Source organism: Centropristis striata, chromosome 11 (genome assembly GCF_030273125.1).
Source record: "Centropristis striata isolate RG_2023a ecotype Rhode Island chromosome 11, C.striata_1.0, whole genome shotgun sequence".
Lineage (NCBI taxonomy): Eukaryota > Metazoa > Chordata > Actinopteri > Perciformes > Serranidae > Centropristis > Centropristis striata.
The window spans coordinates 24,414,707-24,438,761 of record NC_081527.1 but is presented as its reverse complement, the minus strand read 5'-3'; the positions used below and the strand labels follow the sequence as shown (position 1 = coordinate 24,438,761).

The following is a 24,055-nucleotide window of genomic DNA, read 5'->3' as shown; positions in this document are numbered from 1 at the left end:
AAAATAAGAAATATCATAAACATAAATAGGGGTGGATTCGGGTAATGTGGGACACTTAAGGTTTGGCTGGTTTATTTCCTGCTTAAAGTAAATATAGTCATCAAAACCTTTACTATTGGTCTACCATGGGTGTCATGTGACTGAAATTACATAAAATATTGTTATTGAAAAATATAACAAAGTCAAAATTGCAAAAAGTGTCCAACATTACCCGAATTCACCCTACCATAAACGCCCATTGTAACGCATATGTCACATCACAGATCTTTGACATTTAAGGATAGTTTTTATTTATTTATTTATTTTTAACATCATAAATGTGTTCTATGTGGTCCACTTGGTCTGTGGTATATCCCCCATAATTTTCCTTTCAGGATAAATAGGTTTGGGTTCTTATGGGTTAAAATCAATAGTGGGGGTTAAATACCGCCAGTGTAACTCTTTCACGTGCAGTGTGAAAAGGATCAGCATCACGTGCCGTTTTTACACACTTGACGCCTCTACAAAGAACGGCGCGCGCGTATCGGAGTAGATGAGAAGGGAAGAAGGGAAGGAGGGAAGGAGGGAAGAAGTAAGGGAGGAGGAGGAGAAGACTGTCAACTACTTTTACAGCCAGCTGCTTCTTCATTCCTCTTTTCCTTTGTCCACCGACAGACAGCACCGTGCGCCATGGCGCCCCAGCGGTACATCCCGAGCAGCTCAGCCGCGATTCACAGCGTGACAGCCGCGGGAGCCGCTCCGCCAGGTCCCTACTACGGTGAGTCAGGTTACAGTCCGGACTAGTGGGGACTGTTTCAAACAATGGTCGTCTGATAGATTTATTGGTACTGTTATAACCTTAAAGTATACGCACATTATGTAATAGAGCATTATAATTAGTAGTTTCATAAACTAAGCTAAGATGAACTGATAAAAAACTTGTGGTGATGTGGAGAGACAGGCTGGTTGGCACATTAGATTAATGACGTTATCATTAGAGAGCATAAAGGATGTGGTGTCACAGTGTTTGCACTGCAAAAAAGGTGTGTCTAAAACAAGATAAAAACACAAAATCTGAGGGAAATGATCTTGCTGCATGGACAGATAATTTTACTTGACAAGATTTCTTAAATTAAGGTTGTTGAATCTAGAAATAAGCATGTTGAACGCTTAAAATAAGAAATAACTCTTAAAACAATGAAAAATTATTATCCAACACTTCTAAATATTGTAAATTGTTTTATCTTTGGTAAGAAACAAATAATTTGCCGTGCCCTCTGCTCGGGCCAGTTCATCGCTGCTTGCAGCTTTAATTTATCTTATTTTAAGCGTTCAACATGCTTATTTCTAGATTTAATAATCTTAATTTAAGAAATCTTGTCAAGTGAAATTATCTGTCCATGTAGCAAGATCATTTCCCTCAGATTTAGTGTTTTTATCTTGTTTTTAGACCTTTTTTGCAGTGTGCTGACTGCAGCTATGATGTGTGAATTATTTTCCTAAGGAAATGTAAACCTTTTTTAAAATCGCATGTGGTGTGTCCAGTGTGGGTGCTAGAAACAATATCAGTGTTGTCTGCTCTTTGTCTGTTAGTGCAGCTTGAGTCTCTGCACAGGCTGCTGCTGTCTCTATCTCACTCAGAAAGTAATAACCTGCATCCCGTTTTTTACTGAGCACGACTCAACCAGGCTGCCATTGATCACCATTTGATTTCCATCTGCTGCAACATAAAAATAGGAGCAGCAAAACATACACCTCAAACTAAATATTTATATTTGAAATTTGTTGGCATTACTAGTATTCAAATAACTGTTACACCACAGACTTATTGTGGATATGTTAACTGATAACACTAAATTCTGCTTTAAGTCTGTCATTTTTCAGATAAAACACAAACTAGAAAAATCTTTTTCTTTGGTTACTTCAGGGATGGGCAACTTAAATGCTGGAGGGGGCCACAATTTTTCATGAAAACTACCACAGGGCCACATATAGGACCGTGCACTAAACCAGATATGATGAAACTGCAATTTCAAATATGTTTACAGTGCAGTAACTTAACATAGTTCATGCTCAAAAGCATGTATAACAGTATAAATAGGAATACAAAAGGTTTGAAGCAAATAAAAAAATAATCACTTACTGTGATTTCTTTTTTTTTCAGTGCAAGAACAGCAGACCAACATTAATTGCAAGAAGTAATTTTGTGCATTTTTACACTGCACTTTTAAGATTTCATGCTCAAATGAATGTAGTTGTACTGAGGGCCACTTCAAGTGAGGGTGCGGGCCGTATGCGGCCCCCGGGCCTCCAGTTGCCCATCCCTGGGTTACTTTATTATTTTATTTCCTGTTTTTATTATTGAGCTACAGTAACTTAATTATTCGAAATATAAGGTGACTAAAATGTAATCCTGTTTTCAGTTTCTGCAGCCAGAAGCAGACGCCTGGTTGCCAGTTTGGCAGCTACTTTTACAGTTAGTTTTGGGTCCTGCTGAGTTTTTACTTTCTTGTGAAGGCTGATTCAGTCATTATTTCTGATGACTGATCATCTGAGAGCAGGCTACACTAGGTGGTCTTCAGTTTTGATTGTGAGCGTGCATGATGTTGGAGAGGAGATGGCTGATGAGAAGTTTAAAAATAACCAATGACAACCATGCCAACCACTGGCAGACTCAGGACGTCCTCGGGACAGGGGTAAAAATAATAAAAAGGACATCTGCTGTATGTGGTGGGGCACCAGCGTATAAAAGGGTACTTTATCATGTTTTGTCCACTAAAGGGTACCCTGAAGGGTACGTTATCTACCATGGGGGCATCCAAGAGGGCACTTTTGCCGCTTTTTTTTCAAACATGAGGGCACCAAGGGGGGTGATCCCCCTCCTGGAGTCAACCAGAGACTCCAACAAAGGTGTCAGTGCTTTGTACTAAACAGACTGCGGCTATTTTGGGCAGCAGCAGGATTAAGATTAGCTGAGTATTACTGTTCACTAATGCCATCAGCTGACCTCAGGTCTGTTTATTTCAACAAGGATGCTTCTTACTCATCCTGTCTTTGACATTAACTGCCTTTTATGCACTGGTTTATCAAATATAATTTTAAAAGATGTTCAGGGGTAGAAAAAAAGAGTAGATTTTGCCTTATTGCGTGTGTGTGTGTGTGTGTGTGCACATTCAGAAGTGTTTATTACATCAGTGGTTCCCAACCTTTTTCTTGAGGGACCCACATTTTTACCATTGTAAACTTTGGCGACCCCCCCATTGTCCATTTCTTTTATGAAGCCGAACTCAATGTAACTTTCATGGTACCCTCTCTTTTTCTTTTTGAGATATTCAGCATTTTCGTCTCCCTGACGTTCCGCCATTTTTCCATGAGCGCTGTGTTTCTGTCGTTAGGTGACATTACCGCTAGGTGAGGTTACCGCTAGGCGAGGTTACCGCTAGGCGAGGTTACCGCTAGGCGAGGTTACCGCTAGGTGAGGTTACCGTTAGGCGAGGTTACCGTTAGGCGAGGTTATCGCTAGGTGAGGTTACCGTTAGGCGAGGTTACCACTAGGTGAGGTTACCGTTAGGCGAGGTTACCACTAGGTGAGGTTACCGCTAGGCGAGGTTACCACTAGGTGAGGTTACCGTTAGGCGAGGTTACCACTAGGTGAGGTTACCGTTAGGCGAGGTTACCACTAGGTGAGGTTACCGCTAGGTGAGGTTACCGCTAGGTGAGGTTACCTGTGTATACTGCAGGAGGGATATTACACATGTCCTTATTCTCGCGATATAGCCTTTATTTTTACATTTTTCTATAGTGTTTTTTATTTATTTAAATAAACGAATAGTTTAATGTTGCCCTTATTTAGTTGTTTTTGTCCCACTAATGAATTAAATGCTGACTCATCTATATTTAACACATTAGATTTATTACGTCCCTTAAAATCAAGAGGGCTTCGAGACCCCCCATGGATCTTTGGCGTCCCCCTTGGGGTGTCGGGCCCCCCTGTTGGAAATCACTTTATAACATTATCTGCCTTACCCTATTCTTAGAGTTCTAAACACCTGAAGCTGAACATTTTTTCTTTTCTTTTTCTGAGCCTAAAGAGCATTCTCACCACAAAAAAAGTTATCACAGTTAGAAAATGTGCAGAGCAGTTGAACAATTCCAGAGATTTCTCAGAAAACCATACAAAATATATTTACATTAAGCGTTACCGAGGTGGTTGGTAATAGCAAATGCACAAAAAACATGTTCAGCTCTGCAGCCTCAGTCTCAAAGTACTTTTCCATTCACCTCGCCTCAGCTACACTGCCGTCAGCCACTGCAGAGCCGGCCCAAGGCATAAGCAAAATAAGCTGCTAGGGCCCCGTGGCCACTAGGGGGCCACAAGACCAATTAACAAAAAATATATTTTTTTAATATTTTGCATGTATGAGTGATGATTTATATATGATACTTTTACTATAATTTTACCATACTTTAGGCCAGGGATGGGCAACTGGAGGCCCGGGGGCCGCATACGGCCCGCACCCTCACTTGAAGTGGCCCTCAGTAAAATTATTTCTTGCAATTAATGTTTGTCTACTGTTCTTGCACTGAAAAAAAAATCACAGTAAGTGGTTATTTTTTATTTGCTTCAAACCTTTTGTATTCCTATTTATACTGTTATTCATGCATTTGAGCATGAAATATGTTAAGTTACTGCACTGTAAACATATTTAAAATGCAGTTTCATGGCCCTGTGGTAGTGTTGATGAAAAATTGAGGCACCCTCCAGCATTTAAGTTGCCCATCCCTGCTTTAGGCTGTTTATTTTGTTATAGCCTAAAGATCTCCTCACCTTTGTGTCTCACAGCAACCCTTACCATTTAGTTTATTTGTTTTAAAAATCTACATTTACTTTCTGTTATTTAACATAAAATATAATTTCATTTGTAATTTTAAGAAGGCATATGTGTTGTTTTGCACCGTTTACCCTACCTCAGAGAAATAAAAAGGTATTCTCCTTAATTTGTTAAAGATAAGAGAAAATATATTTTGTAGTTTTTATACATTAATATATATATTTTTCAAAAATGCATTCATTGAATAGTTTGTGTTTAGCAGTTATCTCTACCTCATAAGTTTTTGTCTGAGAAATAACAAAGGACCGCAAGAACTCAATAAATACAGATGTATTACATTAAAGCACCATAAATCAAATCAGTTTCAAGGGAAAAATAGGTTTGATGCAATAAAAAGCAATAACGCACACTTGGGCTTAACCTAGTGAGTTTTGCTGATGAAGACAGCATGGGCTCTGATCGCAGGTTACATAACAAACCATGACTTTGATATCTGACAGGAAGCAGAGGGATGAAAGAGGATAAAATGTTGTCCTCCCTCTAAATATTTCACATTAGCCCTGAGATGCAAATCTGAAAGAAAGTGTGTGTGCACTTGTCTTATGTGCGTTTGCTGTGTTTTCTGTTTGTGTGCATGTTATTACTATGTGTGTGTGTGTGTGTGTGTGTGTGTTGGTGGGTGGGTGGGACTGTGTAGTGTGATGCAGCTGATGTTTCAATTTTGACAAGCATAGTCTCATTTCCATATCTTCAGACCACTCATCGTCTCTGTGAAGGAGGGAAGAAAAACAACATATTCTGAAAGATAATAAAATACTGTCTCATTAATATGTTCAGCTGTAAACCTCCAACCCTCCAAATACAGTCTCAAAATATAGAATGTCAATAGACTAAACATCACATTATGCAAGGTGTTACATACAGTTGCAGTATATAACTTTGATTTTAACTGCAGCAAATTTGACCAATTTAACTTGACTAAATTTAAGTCTGTTGTTAAGTTTATTTATTTCCTCATTTTTGGTGCAATCGAAAAATCACACAAATTTGATGTGGAAGGCTGTCAACAGACAGTGGCCCTCATTTATCGGCCAAACGTAGAAACTTAGTAGTTCACTGGTGTTTCATGAATCGTTTGTACACTGTAAAAAAACCCTGTTGTTTTAATGATAAAAAGACAGCAGCTGTGGTTGCCAGAACTTTACCGTAATGAATACGGAGCAACTTTTTGTAATATTATGGTAAAATTATATTAGCACTGTTGATTTACCGTTTAAGATTGCCATTTTAGTCCATATTTCACTGTAAAAAATAAAACGTTTTTCCATCAAAAGAAACGCTGTTCTGCCATATAATTGACAAGAAAATACTTTATAAATGCCGCATTAATTAAAGATTTTTCTATTAAATATTACAGTATATTTCTGTTAGAGATATGGTGTTTAGTGAGAAAAAGTATTTTTACAAAAAATAAATGCAAAAATAATGGCTTGTATATATATTACAGGATATTTCTGCTACAAACACGGTGGCAGTGTATTTTACAGTAGAGTAATGTCATTTTAAAAATTAAAAAAGTATAAAATACTGTTTTGGCTGACATATACATTTACGGTGTTTCACTGTTACTGAAATTGAATTAACCCATTTATCATTTTACAGTCTTTCACTGTCATGGTTTAGCAGTTTTTCACCGTAAAATCTACAGACATTTTTTACACTGTATCTCACCAATCACAGCGTAAGAATGATTGTCATTTTAATATCATGTCCTAATATATACTTTGGTTAGAGGCCTCACCCTAGAGTTTATAACATGGAAAGATGCAATAAGGCCAAGAGAGGAATTTCTCAGAGGATTTAAGAATTTAAACGCTGATGTCCCAGGTTCAACCAAACCAATTGTTTTTGATGGCAGCTTAAATAGTGCCAGCAAAGCACCAAATCAGTGCTGCGGTCAACAGTGTAGTAGTGGACAAACTCCAGGGGCCGGATTCACAAATCATTCTTAAGAAGAAAATGCTTCTGAAGTGCCACTTTTTGAAAACTTTGCTCTTAAGACAAAATTTAAGAAGATTTGGTATTCATAAAGAAAACCTTCTCTTTTCTTTAGTTTTTTCTTAACTTTCTTCTTAATTTTTTTCCTAAGATAGAACTTGAGAACAAATGAGATTCTTGAAAACAAAGTTCTTAGATTTCTTCTCAAATTTCTTCACAACTTTAAGAGAAGCCCTCAGCAGTCTTAAAACAGCTACAGTGAAAAGGAAAGTCTTGATATGGATTTACTTGAACAATTTCTTCTGAAATGTATTTGATTTCTTTAATATTTAGTTTAGCCCTAGACAATGTGTTAACAAATTTTGTTCATTGAAGTTGGTAAGAGTCGTTTTTTTTTGTGAATGTATCACATAAATATTATTTTGGCAGTTGACATATAATGTAAATGTCCTTTCAGTCTGTGTGACATGTCGGTCTATTCCTAGATTACACTACAACGTAGTGTTAGTATTTGATACTACTTAATTAATCACAATGAACATATTATTTAAGTAGGCCAAGTTACTGAAACCATGGAAGCGATCTTAAGTTAAAAATCTAAGAACGTCCTAAGTGAGAAAACTAAGAAGTTCCTAAGTCATACGACAATTCTTAATAGTCAGGCAGCTTAGGACCAGATTTTCGAATAAAGGGGACACACTGGACAAAAGCACCATTTTTTCCAAATGCTCTCTATCACCATAAGTTTCAATTTTTGGTAGGAGCCACTTCATCAAGATTGCGGATCGGAGATGGCAGCCATATAAAATCTATGAGAACCAATATATCTTCAAAGCCACTTAGAAGGTCAATCTTGGTGTCAAAATCTACATTTTCTGTTGGGAAAAATGTATATACAAAATCTGACATGGGATGAAAGTGTTCACTCGAATTTTTTTGAGCAGTGTACATGGCAGCTAATCCACACTCTCCCGTGAACATTGATTCCAAATATTTTCAACTCAGGATTCTTGCTGCAGCACTTGAAGCGAGTTGCCTACCATTCTGGGTGAAAATGAACATATCTATTTGATCAAATAATCATCTAGTGATATTCTCAATAGCTTTAAATGATTCATTGACCCAGAAAATGTATATTTTGACACCAACATTGACCTTTTAAGAGGCTTGGAAGATATATTGATTCTCATAAACTTTATATGGCTGCCATCTCCGATCCACAATCTTGATGAAGTGGCTCCTACTAAAATTTGAAACCTATATTGATAGAGAGCATTTGGAAAAAATGTGGTGCTTTCGTCTGCCGTGTCCCCTTTATTTAGCTAAGCTGCCTGACTATAAGAAGAAAATGGTGAAAAGCATTTAAGACATTCTTAGAAACATCCTATTTTTTTTCTTAAGAATTTTCTTAAGTTTTATCTTAAGAACCATTTTGTCATTTCGGCCCCTGGTGAGGTTGGAGATGCCCATTTCATTTATACCACATGCAGATGTAGGCTGTAAGAACAAGAGAGCATCCTTTTATCTGTTGACTGACTTTGGCCAGTTGACTTCTGCTTAACCACTTCCCTCTCCTCTTACCAGGTGTAGATTCCATTTACTTAGGTCTAAAATTTTATTAATGTTGTTTCTTCCAGGGGAACCTCACAGATTTGATCCTTCCTTCAGAGGTCCAGTCCGCAAAAGGTAACTGTATACTTCCTTTTTCTTTTTAAAGCAGCAATTATACCTTTTCTATGTACTGGACAAACAAACAGACAAACTAGTTCACTAGTATTTCTGAGATATTCCAGTATAAAGCTAAATTACGGAGTGCAGGAGTGACCACATAGAGAAAAAAATTAACTCTAAGTTAAGCTTACATTGATATTATTTTTATGGCAATTTCTTGTATTTTATACAGATTGAAGATGTTATTTTACATAAAATGGAAGGTAATATTTTACAAATTTCTCCTGTTCATTAAATTAAAGAAAATACAGTACTCAGTCGTCATTCAAAGTGTTTTATTGTACAGATTAAAATTTAATTTAACATAAAACATGAGCTAATATTACAGATTTTCCTGTTTGTGATAATGATGAAATGCATGTTAATTGTTTTAACGATCTGTTTTTACATTCATTTTCTTTTTTAAGGGTAATAACAGTATTGGTACATACACTAAAGTGATTTACTGCAAATTACTGTAGAATGACCAGTAAAAGTGATTATTTTACAGAAAATATAAATTATACAGATTTTTTCATTTTTCTTGTATATATTCAGACATCATCTGGCCCTTAATTACAAACATTTTATGTTTCATTATCGCTGAAAGAGCAATTGCTGGAGATGCTGGAGCAAGCGGGGAAAATATTACGTCACTTTTAGACAGAGCTGATGTTGTGATCCAACTGGTTTTCAAATGAACTGGTTACCTTGAGCTGAAAATCAAAAATATCCGAACACATTTATCAAGTTTCTTCCTCCCTTTGACTAAATCAAGCCTACTGTCATATTTACGACCACATTAGCCCCATAAGAAACATACTGTGACAAATAAGTCTGTCACAAAAACAGCTTTCTTCCATCTGAAAAACATTTCCAGACTCCAACCCTCACTCCCTGACTCTGTGTCTGAGACCCTCACTCATGCCTGTTTTCAACTCCCGCCTGGACTACTGCAACAGAGTCTTGTCAGGGGTTCCAACCATAGACTGTATATAAATAATGGACGTAGTCACCGTGACGTCACCCATTGGTTTGTGGCCCGTTGGAAGCCTCGAGTTCAGCGTTACACTCATCGCCATCTTGCGTCGCCATCTTGTTTCTGATACGGGGAGCAGACCATATCTGGACTGTGGAGGAGGAGAGGGATCTGATCACTGACTACAGCCTCTCTACGCCTCAACCTGACTGAGAGAAGCTGCTGCTAATTCATGTTAGCATTAACTGGAGCATTAACTGGGATGTTAGTTTTGGCTAGCAAAAAACAAACTCCTTGGAGTGTCTGTTACACTGAACAAGACATTTTTACTGAACAAAATGTTCAAATAAACCGTCATTAAGTGAAAATACAGTGAAAATACAGTGAAAGTGACAAAGTTATGGACTGTTGAGTATTACTTGTTGGAATGTGGACCCCAGGAAGACTAGCGAACTGCCAAGGCATAAGCTAATGGGGATCCTTTAATAAAACATAAAACGTAAACCGGTAAACGTCCTTTTTTATATCTATATAACATTATATATAACTTTGTTGACACGTTGCCGTGGATACGTATTGTTCTGCTTCTCTCCTGATGACGGCTCGCCTTGTTAGTTACCTGTCAATCAAAGGTAGCCACGCCCCAAATCATACGATTCTTTATCTTCTATTTTCTTCTAAATGGGGCCATTATTAGAACTATTGGCATCAAATTGTCTTGAAGAAGATTTTGTATTAATGATTGAGACCATAGTGTTGTCCAAAAAAAAAAACTGAGGTAATAAATCAAGTGAGAAGTTTTCTCATTTTGTACTGAAATGAATGGACAGAATTTTTTTGCATCCAAACTTAGCGCCCGCTGCTGGAATTTTCGGTAGAATGCAGCTTAAGGCACTTCCTGGTTTGCCTCCATGCTCAGACCTGGAGGTTGCCGCCTGGTTCCAACTGAATCCTTGATCAGGCTCCAGTACATACAAAACTCTGCCACCAGAGTTCTCACCCAGTCCAGGCCCTGGCAGCACATCACCCCTTTCCCTCCACGTTCCTCACTAATCTCCTCTGCCCATATACCCCGTCCCAGAACCTGCGGTCCTCTGATATAGGTCTGCTCTACACCTCACCAAACTGCAAACATTTGGAGCTTGTGCCTTCAGCGCCGCAGCACCCACCATTTGGAACTCTCTCAAGGCCGAAATCTGTAATACTGCATCTCTGGTTTAAAAAACTCCTCAAGTTCCATCTGTTCACCAAGGCCTTTGTTCTTCAGTTACCCCTTTAACCTGTCATCACTGCCCACTTTCTCCTTGGGTTTCTTGAAAGGCGTTATATAAATTTTTATTATAAAGACTTTTAATCAGTGCCGATCTAACTCAGACAATACCATCACAACTACCTCTCTCACCTCTGAGTATCTTGTAAAAATACTCATACATTTATTTTTCATGCTTTTCAAATGTACAATGTCCTGGCAATCATTTTGTAAACATTCAGTGTTCAGCCCAAGGTACCCAGTTGTTTTAAATCATTCAAAATGTTTCCTTGGACACAAACCTATGCCTCTTAGTCAATATGTTGTTGGACACAGAGCAAACAGATGAGCATGAGTGTCTCACGATGTATGGCTAACAGTTATTGAGCAATTCAATTTTGCTGTTGTGAGACTGAATCCAGTTCTAACCGATCTTGCACTTCACTTCCCCCAGAAAATTGTTGCAATTACAAATGCTTTGGTATTCACATGTTTATTTCTTTTGTTTGCATTGGAAGAACACAAAAAAAGCAGAGAAAAAAAAGCCAAATCTGATCATTCCACACAGAACTCCAAAAATGGACTGGACAAAATGATTGGCACCCTCATTCTAATATATAGTAGCACACCCTTTGGAAAAATAACTGAAACCAATCACTTCCTGTAACCATCAATGAGTTTCTTAAACCTCTCTGGAATTTTGGACCACAATTGCCAACTGCTCCAGGTCTCAGATTTGAAGGGTGCCTTCTCCCAACTGCTGTTTTGAGATCTCTCCACAGGTGTTCGATGGGCTTTAGATCTGGGGCCTCATGTATCAACACTGCGTACATACAAAAACATTGCGTACGCTGTTTTTCCTGCACACGCCTCATGTTTGAAAAGTGAACTTGCCGTGAGAATGTGTGGTACGTGGCACCGCAAACTTTTGTTCATGTCTAAACTCAAACTACACACAACTGGCATTATTTTTTATAGTTCATAGCTCTCGGAAAATGGAGGGAAAATGCCGTTTTCCACCATCAATAACCCGTTCTAAATATGAGGGGATAGATTTTTTTTTTTCATCTATTATCATATTTTAGACTTCACCTGCATACCGCTGCTTACTTGTGCAATGATAGTATGTTGAAGTCTATATGATTTGAAGTTTATATATTCTGCTATTTCCACTATTTTTATATATACCGAATTTCCCTCCGGGGATCAATAAAGTACTTGTGATTCTGATTATGGAGCGCACACATTTTTCACAGTAAACCTTAATCACTGTGTTAAAGTGCCGATCGCTAACTGTTTCCCCTTTGGTTTAACATGGAGTTGTTAACGCTGCAGGTACACAGTGATCCATGACACACAGATCCCTTTCCCTGGAGAAAAAACGTGTGTTGGAAATGATCTGATCTGTGAACCTCCACCATGTTTGAACGTAGGGACCGTGTTCTTTTCTTTGAAGGCCTCATTTCATTTTCTGTAAACAGTACAATGATGTGCTTTACCAAAAAGCTCTACTTTGGTCTCATCTGTCCACTAGACATTCTCCCAGAAGGACTTTGGCTTCCTCAGGTACATTTTGGAAAACTCCAGTCTGGCTTTTTTATGTCTCTGTGTCAGCAGTGGGGTCCTCCTGGGTCTCCTACCATAGCGTCCCATTTCATTCAGATGGCGACGGATAGTGCAAGCTGACCCTGTTTCTGCAGCTCAGCTTGAATTTGTTTGGAAGTCGATCGAGGTTCTTTCTCCACCATCCGAACAATCCTTCATTGCAATATTTCATTAATTTTTCTCTTCCATCCACGTCCAGGGAGGTTAGCTACAGAGCCATGGGCTTTAAACTTCTTGATGACGTTGCGCACAGTTGACACAGGAACATAAAGATATCTGGAGGTGGACTTGTAGCCTTGTGATTGTCCATGCTTTTTCCACACTTTTGGTTCTCAAATCCTCGGACAATTCTCTGCTCTTTTTTTCTATTCTTCATGCTCAGTGTGGTACACACAGACACACAACGTTAAATCAACTTTTCTCCCTTTTATCTGGCTGCAAGTGTGATTTCTATATTGCCAGCACCTGTTACTTGTCACAGGTGAGTTTAAATACAAATTAAAGGAGCATCACATGCTTGAAAAACAATTATTTCTTACAATATTGAAAAGGTGCCAATCATTTTGTCCGGTCCATTTTTGGAGTTCTGTGTGGAATGATCAGATTTGGCTTTTTTTTTCTCTGCTTTTTTGTGTTGTTCCAATGCAAACAAAAGAAATAAACATGTGAATACCAAAGCATTTGTTATTGCAACAATTTTCTGGGAGAAGTGGTGCATTATCTGACAGAAATGCATGGGTGACAATAATTCTGACCATGACTGTATACAACGATGTTCGCAACAGTAGATAGGAGATACAACTTGGAAATCGTCAGTTATAATTTTATGAAATTGGAGTCGTTAACGTAACAAAAATGCAGTGATTTGATAAAACAAATACTTTCTTTTGCACAAACACCTGTCCACCCGTGACTCCCCTAAATACTTTCTATTCCCGTGGGTGATCAGCTGTGCAGGTGACATCACAACAACCTCATACAGCCCACACACACTATCACGCGTGAAAATGGGCTCCAACATATAGAATATTAATGGATTCAAAAGTTACAAAGACAGGTAGAAAGTGTAATGTGACAGTTTAATGAATATTAAAGAGCTGCTGTGGTTTACAGCTCGTCTTCTCTTTTCAGGAGCTGCACTGATATCTTATGTTGTTTGATCTTCATCATTGTCATCCTTGCATATGTGGCCCTGGGGATAGTGGGTGAGTGAGTGTACACACACACACACGCACACACACACACACACACACACACACACACACACACACACACACACACACACAGTGCCCTGAGTGTGGAAAATGAAGCCTCTTTGATCAGACTTTTCTTCCGTTCTCCAGTGAAAATACACACATACAATCTTTGTTGTTTCCTCTTGATCTCTCAATCTTCGCCACACACACCATGTCTTTGTGTTTGCATGCACTGGAGGAATGTCTCCTGATTTACTCTTGTAGGAAGGAAAGAAGTGCTGTGCAGTGTAGCTGGACACACTTGGTAAATATCTCGCAGGCTCCATGTCCATACTTGAGTGGGTCACACTGAGTGGGTTTTGTATGCTGACGTTGTAATTTTCTTAATGTGGCTGTTGAAATTCAGGTCTGAGTCCATGACTACACCCATATTTCTGGTTTGGTGTGTGATTTTTAACAGTGCTGACTTAGATGTTCCTCCTTGGCTCCAGAAACAACTACCTCAGTTTTGCCTTTGTTTAATTGAAGAACATTTTGGAACATACAATATTTGATTTGTTCTATGCACTTTTTCAGCGCTTGTATTGGCCCATAGTTACCTGGTGATGGTTATAAATCTGTGTGTCCTCTGCATGATTATGATAACTTACTTTGTTGTTTTCTGAGCCAATGAAAGCATGTAGATGTTAAACAGAAGCAGAATTGAAGCCAGAATTGAGCCTTGCGAACTCTACATATCTTTTTTCTGTAATTACCTATGTACCTCCCTGTTTTTAAGTAGGATTCAAAACAGTATAGTACACTGTAAAAAAAGAAAAAGAAAAAAAAGTTGTTTTTACGGGGAAAAACCGGCAGCTGTAGTTGCCAGAACTTTACCGTAATAAATATGATGCAACTTTTTGTAATATTACGGTAAAAAGATATTGGCACAGTTGATTTCACGTTTAAGACTGCAATCTTATTCCATTTTAACTGTATAAAAATAAGGTTTTTCCATCAAAAGAAACACTGTTTTGACATATAATTGACAAAGAAATACTTTATAAATGAAAAAGCATAAATTAAAGATTTTACCATTAAATATTACAGTATATTTTTCTGGCTTTTTTTGTGTGTATATTTGGTGGCTTGTATATACAGTAGTGTTCAAAATAATAGCAGTCCAATGTGACTAACCAAATTAATCCAGGTTTTTAGTATATTTTTTATTGCTACATGGCAAACAAGGTACCAGTAGGTGCAGTAGATTCTCAGAAAACCAACAAGACCCAGCATTGGTGATATGCAGCTCTTAAGGCTGTGCAATTGGGCAATTAGTTGAAAGGGGTGTGTTCAAAAATATAGCAGTGTGGCATTCAATCAGTGAGGTCATCAATTTTGTGAAAAAGCAGGTGTGAATCAGGTGGCCTCTGTTTAAGGATGAAGCAAGCACTTGTTGAACATGCGTTTCTCTTTGAAAGCCTGAGGAAAATGGGTCCTTCAAGACATTGTTCAGAAGAACAGCGTACTTTGGTTAAAAAGTTGATTGGAGAGGGGAAAACTTATAAAGAGGTGCAAACAATTATAGGCTGTTCAGCTAAAATGATCTCCAATGCTTTAAAATGGAGAGCAAAACCAGAGACACGTGTCAGAAAACGGAAGACAACCATCAAAATGGATGGAAGAATAAGCAGAATGGCAAAGGCTCAGCCAATGATCAGCTCCAGGATGATCAGAGACAGTCTGGAGTTACCTGTTAGTGCTGTGACAGTTAGAAGACGTCTGTGTGAAGCTAATCTATTTACAAGAATCCCCCGCAAAGTCCCTCTGTTAAAAAAAAGGCATGTGCAGAAGAGGTTACAATCTGCCAAAGAACATATTAACTGGCTTAAAGAGAAATGGAGGAACATTTTGTGGACTGATGAGAGTAAAATTGTTCTTTTTGGGTCCAAGGGCCGCAGACAGTTTGTGAGACGATCCCCAAACTCTGAATTCAAGCCACAGTACACGGTGAAGACAGTGAAGCATCATGATATGGGCATGTTTCTCCTACTATGGTGTTGGGCCTATTTATCACATACCAGGGATCATGGATCAGTTTGCATATGTTAAAATACTTGAAGAGGTCATGTTGTCTAATGCTGAAGAGGACATGCCCCTGAAATGGGTGTTTCAACAAGACAATGACCCCAAACACACTAGTAAACCAGCAACATCTTGGTTCCAAACCAACAACATTGATGTTATGGAGTGGACCTTAATCCAATTGAGAATTTGTGGGGTGACATCAAAAATGCTGTTTCTGGAGCAAACCCAAGAAATGTAAATGAATTGTGGAATGTTGTTAAAGAATCTTGGAGTGGAATAACAGCTGAAAGGTTCCACAAGTTGGTTGACTCCATGCCACACAGATGTGAAGCAGTTATAAAAACTGTGGTCATACAACTAAATATTAGTTTAGTGATCACAGGATTGCTAAATCCTAGAAACAAAAAAGTTTGTACAAAACAGTTTTGTGTTTGTAAAGTCAACGGCAGACACTGCTATTTTTTTTTTACCACACCCCTTTCAACTAATTGCCCAATTGCACAGCCTTAAGAGCTGCATATCACCAATGCTGGGTCTTGTTGGTTTTCTGAGAATCTACTGCACCTACTGGTACCTTGTTTGCCATGTAGCAATAAAAAATATACTAAAAACCTGGATTAATTTGGTTAGTCACATTGGACTGCTATTATTTTAAATACTACTGTATATTACATTAAATACATATTACAGTAACAAAACTGTAAAAAAAAATATTGTTTTGGCTGGTATATACATTTACTGAAACTGAATTAAGTCATTTATCATTTTATGGTCTTTTACTGTCATTTTAGCAGTTTTTCACCATAAAATCTACAGACATTTTTTTACAGTGCAGTACAGTATTTTGAATGGAGCCTTTGGCATAGGCAAAACCAAAGATAGATTTAATGGAAGAGGCTCTTGCAGCTGCAGTCTCCTGTTGTTGCACCCTCGAACAGCAGAGCTGCTGCTTCAGCAGTGTATGAGTATGACATCATCTGTGTTCGAACAGACAGCCCTAAATGATATCATCCAACAGTTAGATCACTCAGATGATCAGATGGTGTCCTACCCTGTACACACTGTTCAGCACTTCGAGGCAAATTTGTGATCCTCCACGATATCATCTGGTCATACTAACATCTGCTTTTATATATATATTACTGTACGAGTTATTACTACTGGTGTGTGTGTGTGTGTGTGTGTGTGTGTGTGTGTACTTATACTCCAATCATAGTGAGGAGCAGAATTAGTTCTTAACTAACTGAGTGAGGACATTTTTGTGAAGTGAGGACATTTCAGGCGGACCTCACTTCTTTAAAGGATTTGGTTTCAGTTTTAGGTTTAGGTTAGGGTCAGGGGCTACAAATTCATTAAATTAATGATGTAATGATGTGTCCTTAAAAAGCTAGAAGTACAAAGATGCGTGTTTGTGTCTTCTCGTACTTCCTACATAGTGAGGACCATGGTTTTAACCAGCAAACTGAGGACATCTTTTGTTTAAAGGCCTGTTTGAGGGTTAAGACTTGATTTTAAGGTTCATGCTATAATTAGCTTTAGGTTAGGTGGTTAGGGTTGGGGTTAGGCAGGTGTATTAGGTGAATACAGAGTCCTCACAAAGATAGAAGGACAAGAATGTGTGTGTGTGTGTGTGTATATATGTGTGTGTGTGTGTGTGTGTGGGTGGGTGGGTGGGTGGGTTGGTGTGTGTGTGTGTGTGACTGATGACATCACCCCATAAATAAGACATGAATCCAACTGTACACACACACACACACACAAGCATGCAGTAGCCTTCCTTTCACTCTGAGCATGTTCTGTGTGTGACTCCGGCTGACTGAATACACAACATGGACATACACAGAAATACATAGCCACACACACTCACAGGTGCACACACACACACACACACACACGCACACACACACACACACACACACACACACACACACAGCCACTTACACAAAGAACCACTCCACTCCAGCTCTGCTACTACCAAAAACGGATGACATCATTCCTGATGACATCACCCTCTCTCTCATGCATACCCACCATCTGCACCTTGTTAGCCCCATCTCCTTTTATCTCATCTCATCCCTCCTTTCTTTCATCAAAGCCACACACACACACACACACACACACACACACACACACACACACACACATACACACACACACACACACACACACACACAAACATACAGTATAAATACTATCTCGTTTGTCTTTACTCGTTTCACTGTGTAATTCTGTAATGGTAACATCACTGATCAGTTTAAATGAAACATATGGCTTCTGAATCATCTACACCGTGAAGGGAACAGAGACGACAGTCCAACAATTGCACACAAATGTTTTATCTCAGATCACGTTGAGTGAGAAAGAAAAACATCTCATTAAATGTTGATCTTCTGTAATTAATTGAAACATTAGCATGCAGTATTCAAGTTGTATTCAACAGAGGCAGCAGTTTTGTGTCATGCACTTGGTCCATAATACATTTTTACTTTGAATGTGAAATTGGGAACAAAAGCATTGGTGACTAAAACTGATTTAAAATATGTGAATAGGAAAAGGAAATTAAAGCAAGATGAAAAGAACAAAATGCTCTCCTACTAAAACAACTGTAATTTCTTGTGGCAACATAATTAATAATTTTGTAATTTCATTTAAATTGTCGCATTTACACACAAAAGGGAAATGCTTCTTGTTAAGGCAAAGTATAAAACTCTGCTAATGGAGGTTTGTGGTCAAAGGTGAAACACACTCCAGTCGTCGTTAGATCACACTATTTTACTGCACTGTGATGATATGAATGTTACTATGATGAAAAGGCTTAATTAGCTGGCTAAGATGGTTTGAATGTGCTTATTCCTTTGAGTAGAAAGGTAGTCAGATTATCCATTCCTCCATACCACGATCATGTAGAGAAAAAGAAAACACAAAACCTTTTTTTTTGCCAATATCGTTCCATTTTTAGAATACATCTCCTCCCAAAAATAAAAAATAAAAACATTGTTTTAATAAGGATTACAACTCTTAGTGTGAAGCTTTGGAACAAATGTCTATGAGTTTATATGAGAGAGACAGACATTGTATGTTGTTATGTACTTATGAAATGATGCATTTCGATTTGCTTTGATGACGGAGGAGAAGAAGTGGAGAGGTAGCGTTCAATACACATGCACACAGACTCGGATTCAATTCTCTCATGCTGCAGAATGAATGAAGAATACATGAAAGGATGATCGTATACTCGTGGCTCTTGTACACTGTAAAAATGTCTGTAGATTTTACGGTGAAAAACTGCTAAACCATGACAGTAAAAGACCGTAAAATGATAAATGGGTTCATTCAGTTTCAGTAACAATGAAACACTGTTAATGTATACATCAGCCAAAACAATATTTTTTACAGTTGTTTTTTAAAAAAAACAAAAACATTACTCCACTGTAAAATACTCTGGCACCATGTGTGTAACAAAAATATACTGTAATATGTATTTAATGTAATATATATATATATATATATATATATATATATATATATATATATATACAAGCCATCACTGTCATTTTTGAATTTATCTCTTGTAAAAAATACTTTTTCTAACTGTTAAATGTACTAAACACCATATCTCCAACAAAAATATAATAAGTAATATTTAATGGTAAAATCTTTAATTTATGCAGCATTTATAAAGTATTTTCTTGTTAATTATATGGCAGAACAGCGTTTCTTTTGATGGAAAAACTTTTTATTTATACGGTAAAAAATGGAATAAAATGGCAATCTTAAACGTGAAATCAACAGTGCCAATATCTTTTTACCGTAATATTTAAAAAAAAGTTCTATTACGGTAAAGTTCTGGCAACCATTTACTTTGTAAATTCTGCATAAATTAAAGATATTAAAGATATCGTGTTTAGTACATTTAACAGTGAGAAAAAGTATTTTTTACAAAAGATAAATGCAAAAATTACAGTGATGCTTGCATATATTACAGTATATTTTTGCTACACACACGTTGCCAGTGTATTTAACAGTGGAATAATGGACTGATGGATGGATTTTGTGCCGACATTTAGTGAATTTAAATATACATTTTTTATGATCATGAATTTCAAGATCAATAAATACATACTCGCATATACAGTATAGAGACTTGGTTTAGACCTGGTTGTTGCACTAGTACTATATAACTGCTTATAGCATTCCTGTTTCTCTGTTCAATGATTTAACTTGTCTGTCTGTCTGTCTGTCTGTCTGTCTGTCTGTCTGTCCAGCCTGGTTACATGGGGACCCCAAGAAGGTACTCCATCCAACAGACAGCTATGGGCAGTTCTGTGGTCAGCAGGGGACCTCCAATGCGTAAGTGTCAAATCAGTACAGTGACTGTTGAAGGACACCTTGCAACTTGTATCATGTATTAATGTCAAAGTGTCCACCGGTAAAGTCTCAAGCCACACCCTCTCAAAAGTCCTCTCACTCTGCGTGTCTCCATTACAAGTTAGTTCCCAGAGAGATTTAGAGACTCTGGAGGTGACGTATGGTTTTCACCGTCGCTAACTGTGCACAACGTCAGCAGCTGAAAGCAGCATGGCTAATTATGCACAGAGTCTCCGCTGATCATAAACATAGTGATAGTGAATTAACGACATCACTAACTGTGCACAGAGTGTCTGGTGCTTGTTGTAAACAAACAGAGATCACTAAGTGAACACCTCCTGTAGCAGCAGCACATACACACTGTACTGCTACAGAGCTAACTGTGGCTAACTGCCGCTAACAGTAAGAAGTTAAGAAGAGTAAGGAGGAGTCGCTTGATTTGTCTCCAGTCGCTTTCTTGAAAAATAGTTGCTAAGGGGGTCTAAAAGGTCGCTAAATTTAGCAAAAATGTCACTGCTTCGCCGGCTTTAACTAATGGCGTGTGTTGTTTTGTCGTGTAAAGTACTACGTCACATCCTGCTTAGCGATCTATCCAATCAGTAACCAGGCTGTTCAGGGGAGAAAAAAGACCCTGCTCTTCTACAGGGATTAAAAAAAAGTCCAGACAAAAGCTGGCTTCGGAATGCTCGTATTCAAATTAGGGGCGTTTCGGTGAGTGAGACCCGCCTCATACCAGGTATTGCCCGGTTGTGGAAACAGCCCTTCTGTCTCTGGCCTCACATTAACTTCACATTAAGTTGTGAAAATAATTTGCATATCTCTTAGAACATCATTTTTTTTATGTAGAATCTTGAAAAACTGTCCTTTAATGCCCAGTTACTACAAGAACATCCTGAACTGCTGCCTCACCAATACTCTCAGTGTCCAAATACATTTTCTTCCTATGTAACAAAGTAATTCCTTTGCTCACTTTTTGAGTAACTAACTTTTACTGAAGGACTTTTTGACTTTTACATTGAGCACTTTGCTACATTTTAAGTTGTATCCGTTACAGAGAAGTCACAACAATATGAAAAAGGATCAGGGCCAAGTAGGAGGAAAAAATAATGAGAGGAGGAAAAAAAGATTCATTATACACTTCGAGAAAAAAGTTGAAATATTGAGAATTTTTGAGTTCCGTAAAATAGACTGCAAGCTACAACTGGATTTTCCTTAATACATCTAATATATGTCTAAAAAATCACACAAAAAAATAAATAAAAGCAGATTTTTCAAAAACAATGGTTGTGGTAGCTCATTTATGTGTAGGGGGATTTTAGTACTACTACACCATTAAATATTGTGCTTATTGCTCTATTTATGACATTGATGAAAATTAGGTTGTAGCTTGCAGTCCAGCTAATTGTTCTGATAGAAAACAGTGTTCCTCCAATCCTCTTCTTTACAACAAACTGTGTGAGAATGGAGGATATCCACCCTAAGACATTGCACACCATGCTCATGTCATAGAGTGTGGATTGAGCGGTCCACTCACATGAGTGAGTGGTGTAACATGAGTAATATGAGCTGGTATACCGTGAAACATATGAACACACATACACACATTAAGTGATCCTGACAGACTTCTAAAAACACTAAATCTGGGGGAAATTATCTTGCTGGACAGATAATTTCACTTGACAAGATGTCTTAAATTACAATCATTAAATCTAGAAATAAGCATGTTGAACACTTAAAATAAGAAATTAACTGTTAAAACAAGATAAATTAAAGATAGTGAAATTATCTGTCCATGCAGCAAGATAATTTCCCTCAGATTAAGTGTTTTTATCTTGTTTTAAGACACACCTTTTATGCAGTGTGGCAGAGGTATGTCTGCCTGCTTACAGCTATGAAGAGGTTTATGCCTCTACAGAAATGTAGAAATATCAGATTAAAAATAATTGTTTGTTGCATTTAAACATTATTGTTTAAATAAAAATTAGGACAAACTGGGTCAATTTTTATAAAACATGATTTCTCTTCTTTCACTGAACATACTAACTTGTCGTGCAGCAGGTTTATCATAGATATCCATATCACTGCTGAATAACAACATGTCCAGGCTCTATTTAACAGTTTACATGAATACTGCAAAAAGTATAATACTATTAATACGCTAGTTCTGTCCATGGACTTGATATGATGTAATCGGGGCCAAAAAGACAGACTTCAGAAGATCCAGACACAGAACACATTCTGTAAATAAATGTGTGGCAGCACAGTAAACCCTTGTGTACTCGTCCCGTCGACTATACACCCATGACACAAGACTGTTTTAGGACATGTAGAAAAAAAAAGAATTATATTTCATTTTATGTAATTTTCATATTTTTTTCATTATTATTGGTCAATTTAGTCAAATATACAAAATTAGGCCTCATTTCAAGAGAAAAAAGTTATATATATATATATATATATATATATATATATATATATGTATATGTATATGTATATAAAAATGTACAATGTTTTCAAAACATAAGTTTCACTAAAAGTTGACATAACCTACTCTGTGCATTCCCATCAAGATTTTTTTTCTACTATTACTATTAAAAAAAAAATCTGATTTTATTACTCCTTTTCTCTTGAAATGAGGCATAATTTTGTATATTTGATTAAAATTGATATGAATATATGAAAATGATATATCAATGTGTTGGTCGTGAGTTACCTTAAAAGGTGAAAAAAAAAAAAAGTTGGTAATAACTGAAACCAGTCTGATGTCATGGGGTCCTTTTTGACCCCTGAGGAGGATGGGTGCTATAAAAATGTATAAAACACGTAAAAATGTATGAAGAAAGTAGAAACTTATATTATCTATAAAGGATGCAGAGGGGCACATATGAGAATTTCAAGCAATTCCATGAAAGTTAAACTATATTAGTCGTATGTTGAAAATGATTTGGGTCAAAAAGGAGCCCAGGAGGACACGAGGGTTAAATATAAAACATGTTTAATACCCACAGTCCTTGTCACTTAATGTGGGAATCATGCTCCATATCGTTCCTGATACCATTTGATTCTGTGTGAAAATTAACATAAACACAACAGTAAACACAAGAGTATGGTATTGAGACACAGACACATAGAGTATGTGTAGTCTGGTCTGCCCTCTACTGGTGACTCCCTGCTGTTACAGACTTAACACTTAGTTCTGTCTTGAAAACATTCAACCAGCAGGGTTTTGATTAAAAGGTCATAGGGATATTTTTATAAAGTAGGATTCATTCGACTGTCCACCCTTGTGGGACGCCACAGATTGAAGCGTGTGTGTGAACATGAAAACTTGTTCTTGCAGGAAGAAACCCATCTTATTCTACTTCAACATCATGAAATGTGCCAACCCAGCCATACTCATCAACCTGCAATGCCCCACCACTCAGGTACTGATGCAGATCTGCTGCATTACTTCATCATGTCACACACACACACACACACACACACACACTGCACTGTAAATCATTTACTGTGGTTTTTACAGTAACTTATTGGCAGCAATTAACAAGCACTTACTGTAATTATAATTTACAATAGAACTACTATTGTATTTTTATTTACAGTGCTGTTTTTTATACTGCAAAATTAAAAAAAAAACAATTAAACACTGATTTTTGTTGTTGTGTTTAACCTTCTGATTTGTTTACTGTAAGAATAAAAAAACAGTTAAACATTGTGATTTTTAATGGTACTGTTTATGGCATTACGGCACAGTAAACAATGCTGTTAATTTGATAATAATTTCATCATTACTTTATATAGGAATAACTAGTTATTGCAAGTAATTACTCTATACACTAAAGAAAATGATATTAATACATTTTCCATACTGTGTTTTGTATGAAAAACTTTACTTTAAGTTAATTTTTTAAACAGCATTAGTATAGGACTGATTCTGATCAAAATTATGATAAAAATGGAAAAATACAGTAGTCTACTTTACTATTCACAGTACTACACTGTCTACTGTGTTTTTTATACATGTTTTGACTACAGTAATTTATTTATTGTAAATTATACAGCACTATACTGT

The 24,055-nt window shown here is 37.2% G+C and overlaps 1 protein-coding gene across 1 annotated transcript in view; it reads left to right on the top strand.

The window, feature by feature from the left end:
• The first annotated feature begins 669 nt into the window (after positions 1-669).
• Positions 670-24,055, top strand: part of LOC131980991 (choline transporter-like protein 5-A) — a 41,577-nt gene continuing 18,191 nt past the window's right edge. Inside the window, exons 1-3 of the mRNA XM_059345289.1 lie at positions 670-757; positions 19,881-19,965; positions 23,324-23,408. Of these exons, the coding sequence (XP_059201272.1) occupies positions 670-757; positions 19,881-19,965; positions 23,324-23,408 (258 nt within the window). The remainder of the gene's footprint in view (positions 758-19,880; positions 19,966-23,323; positions 23,409-24,055) is intronic.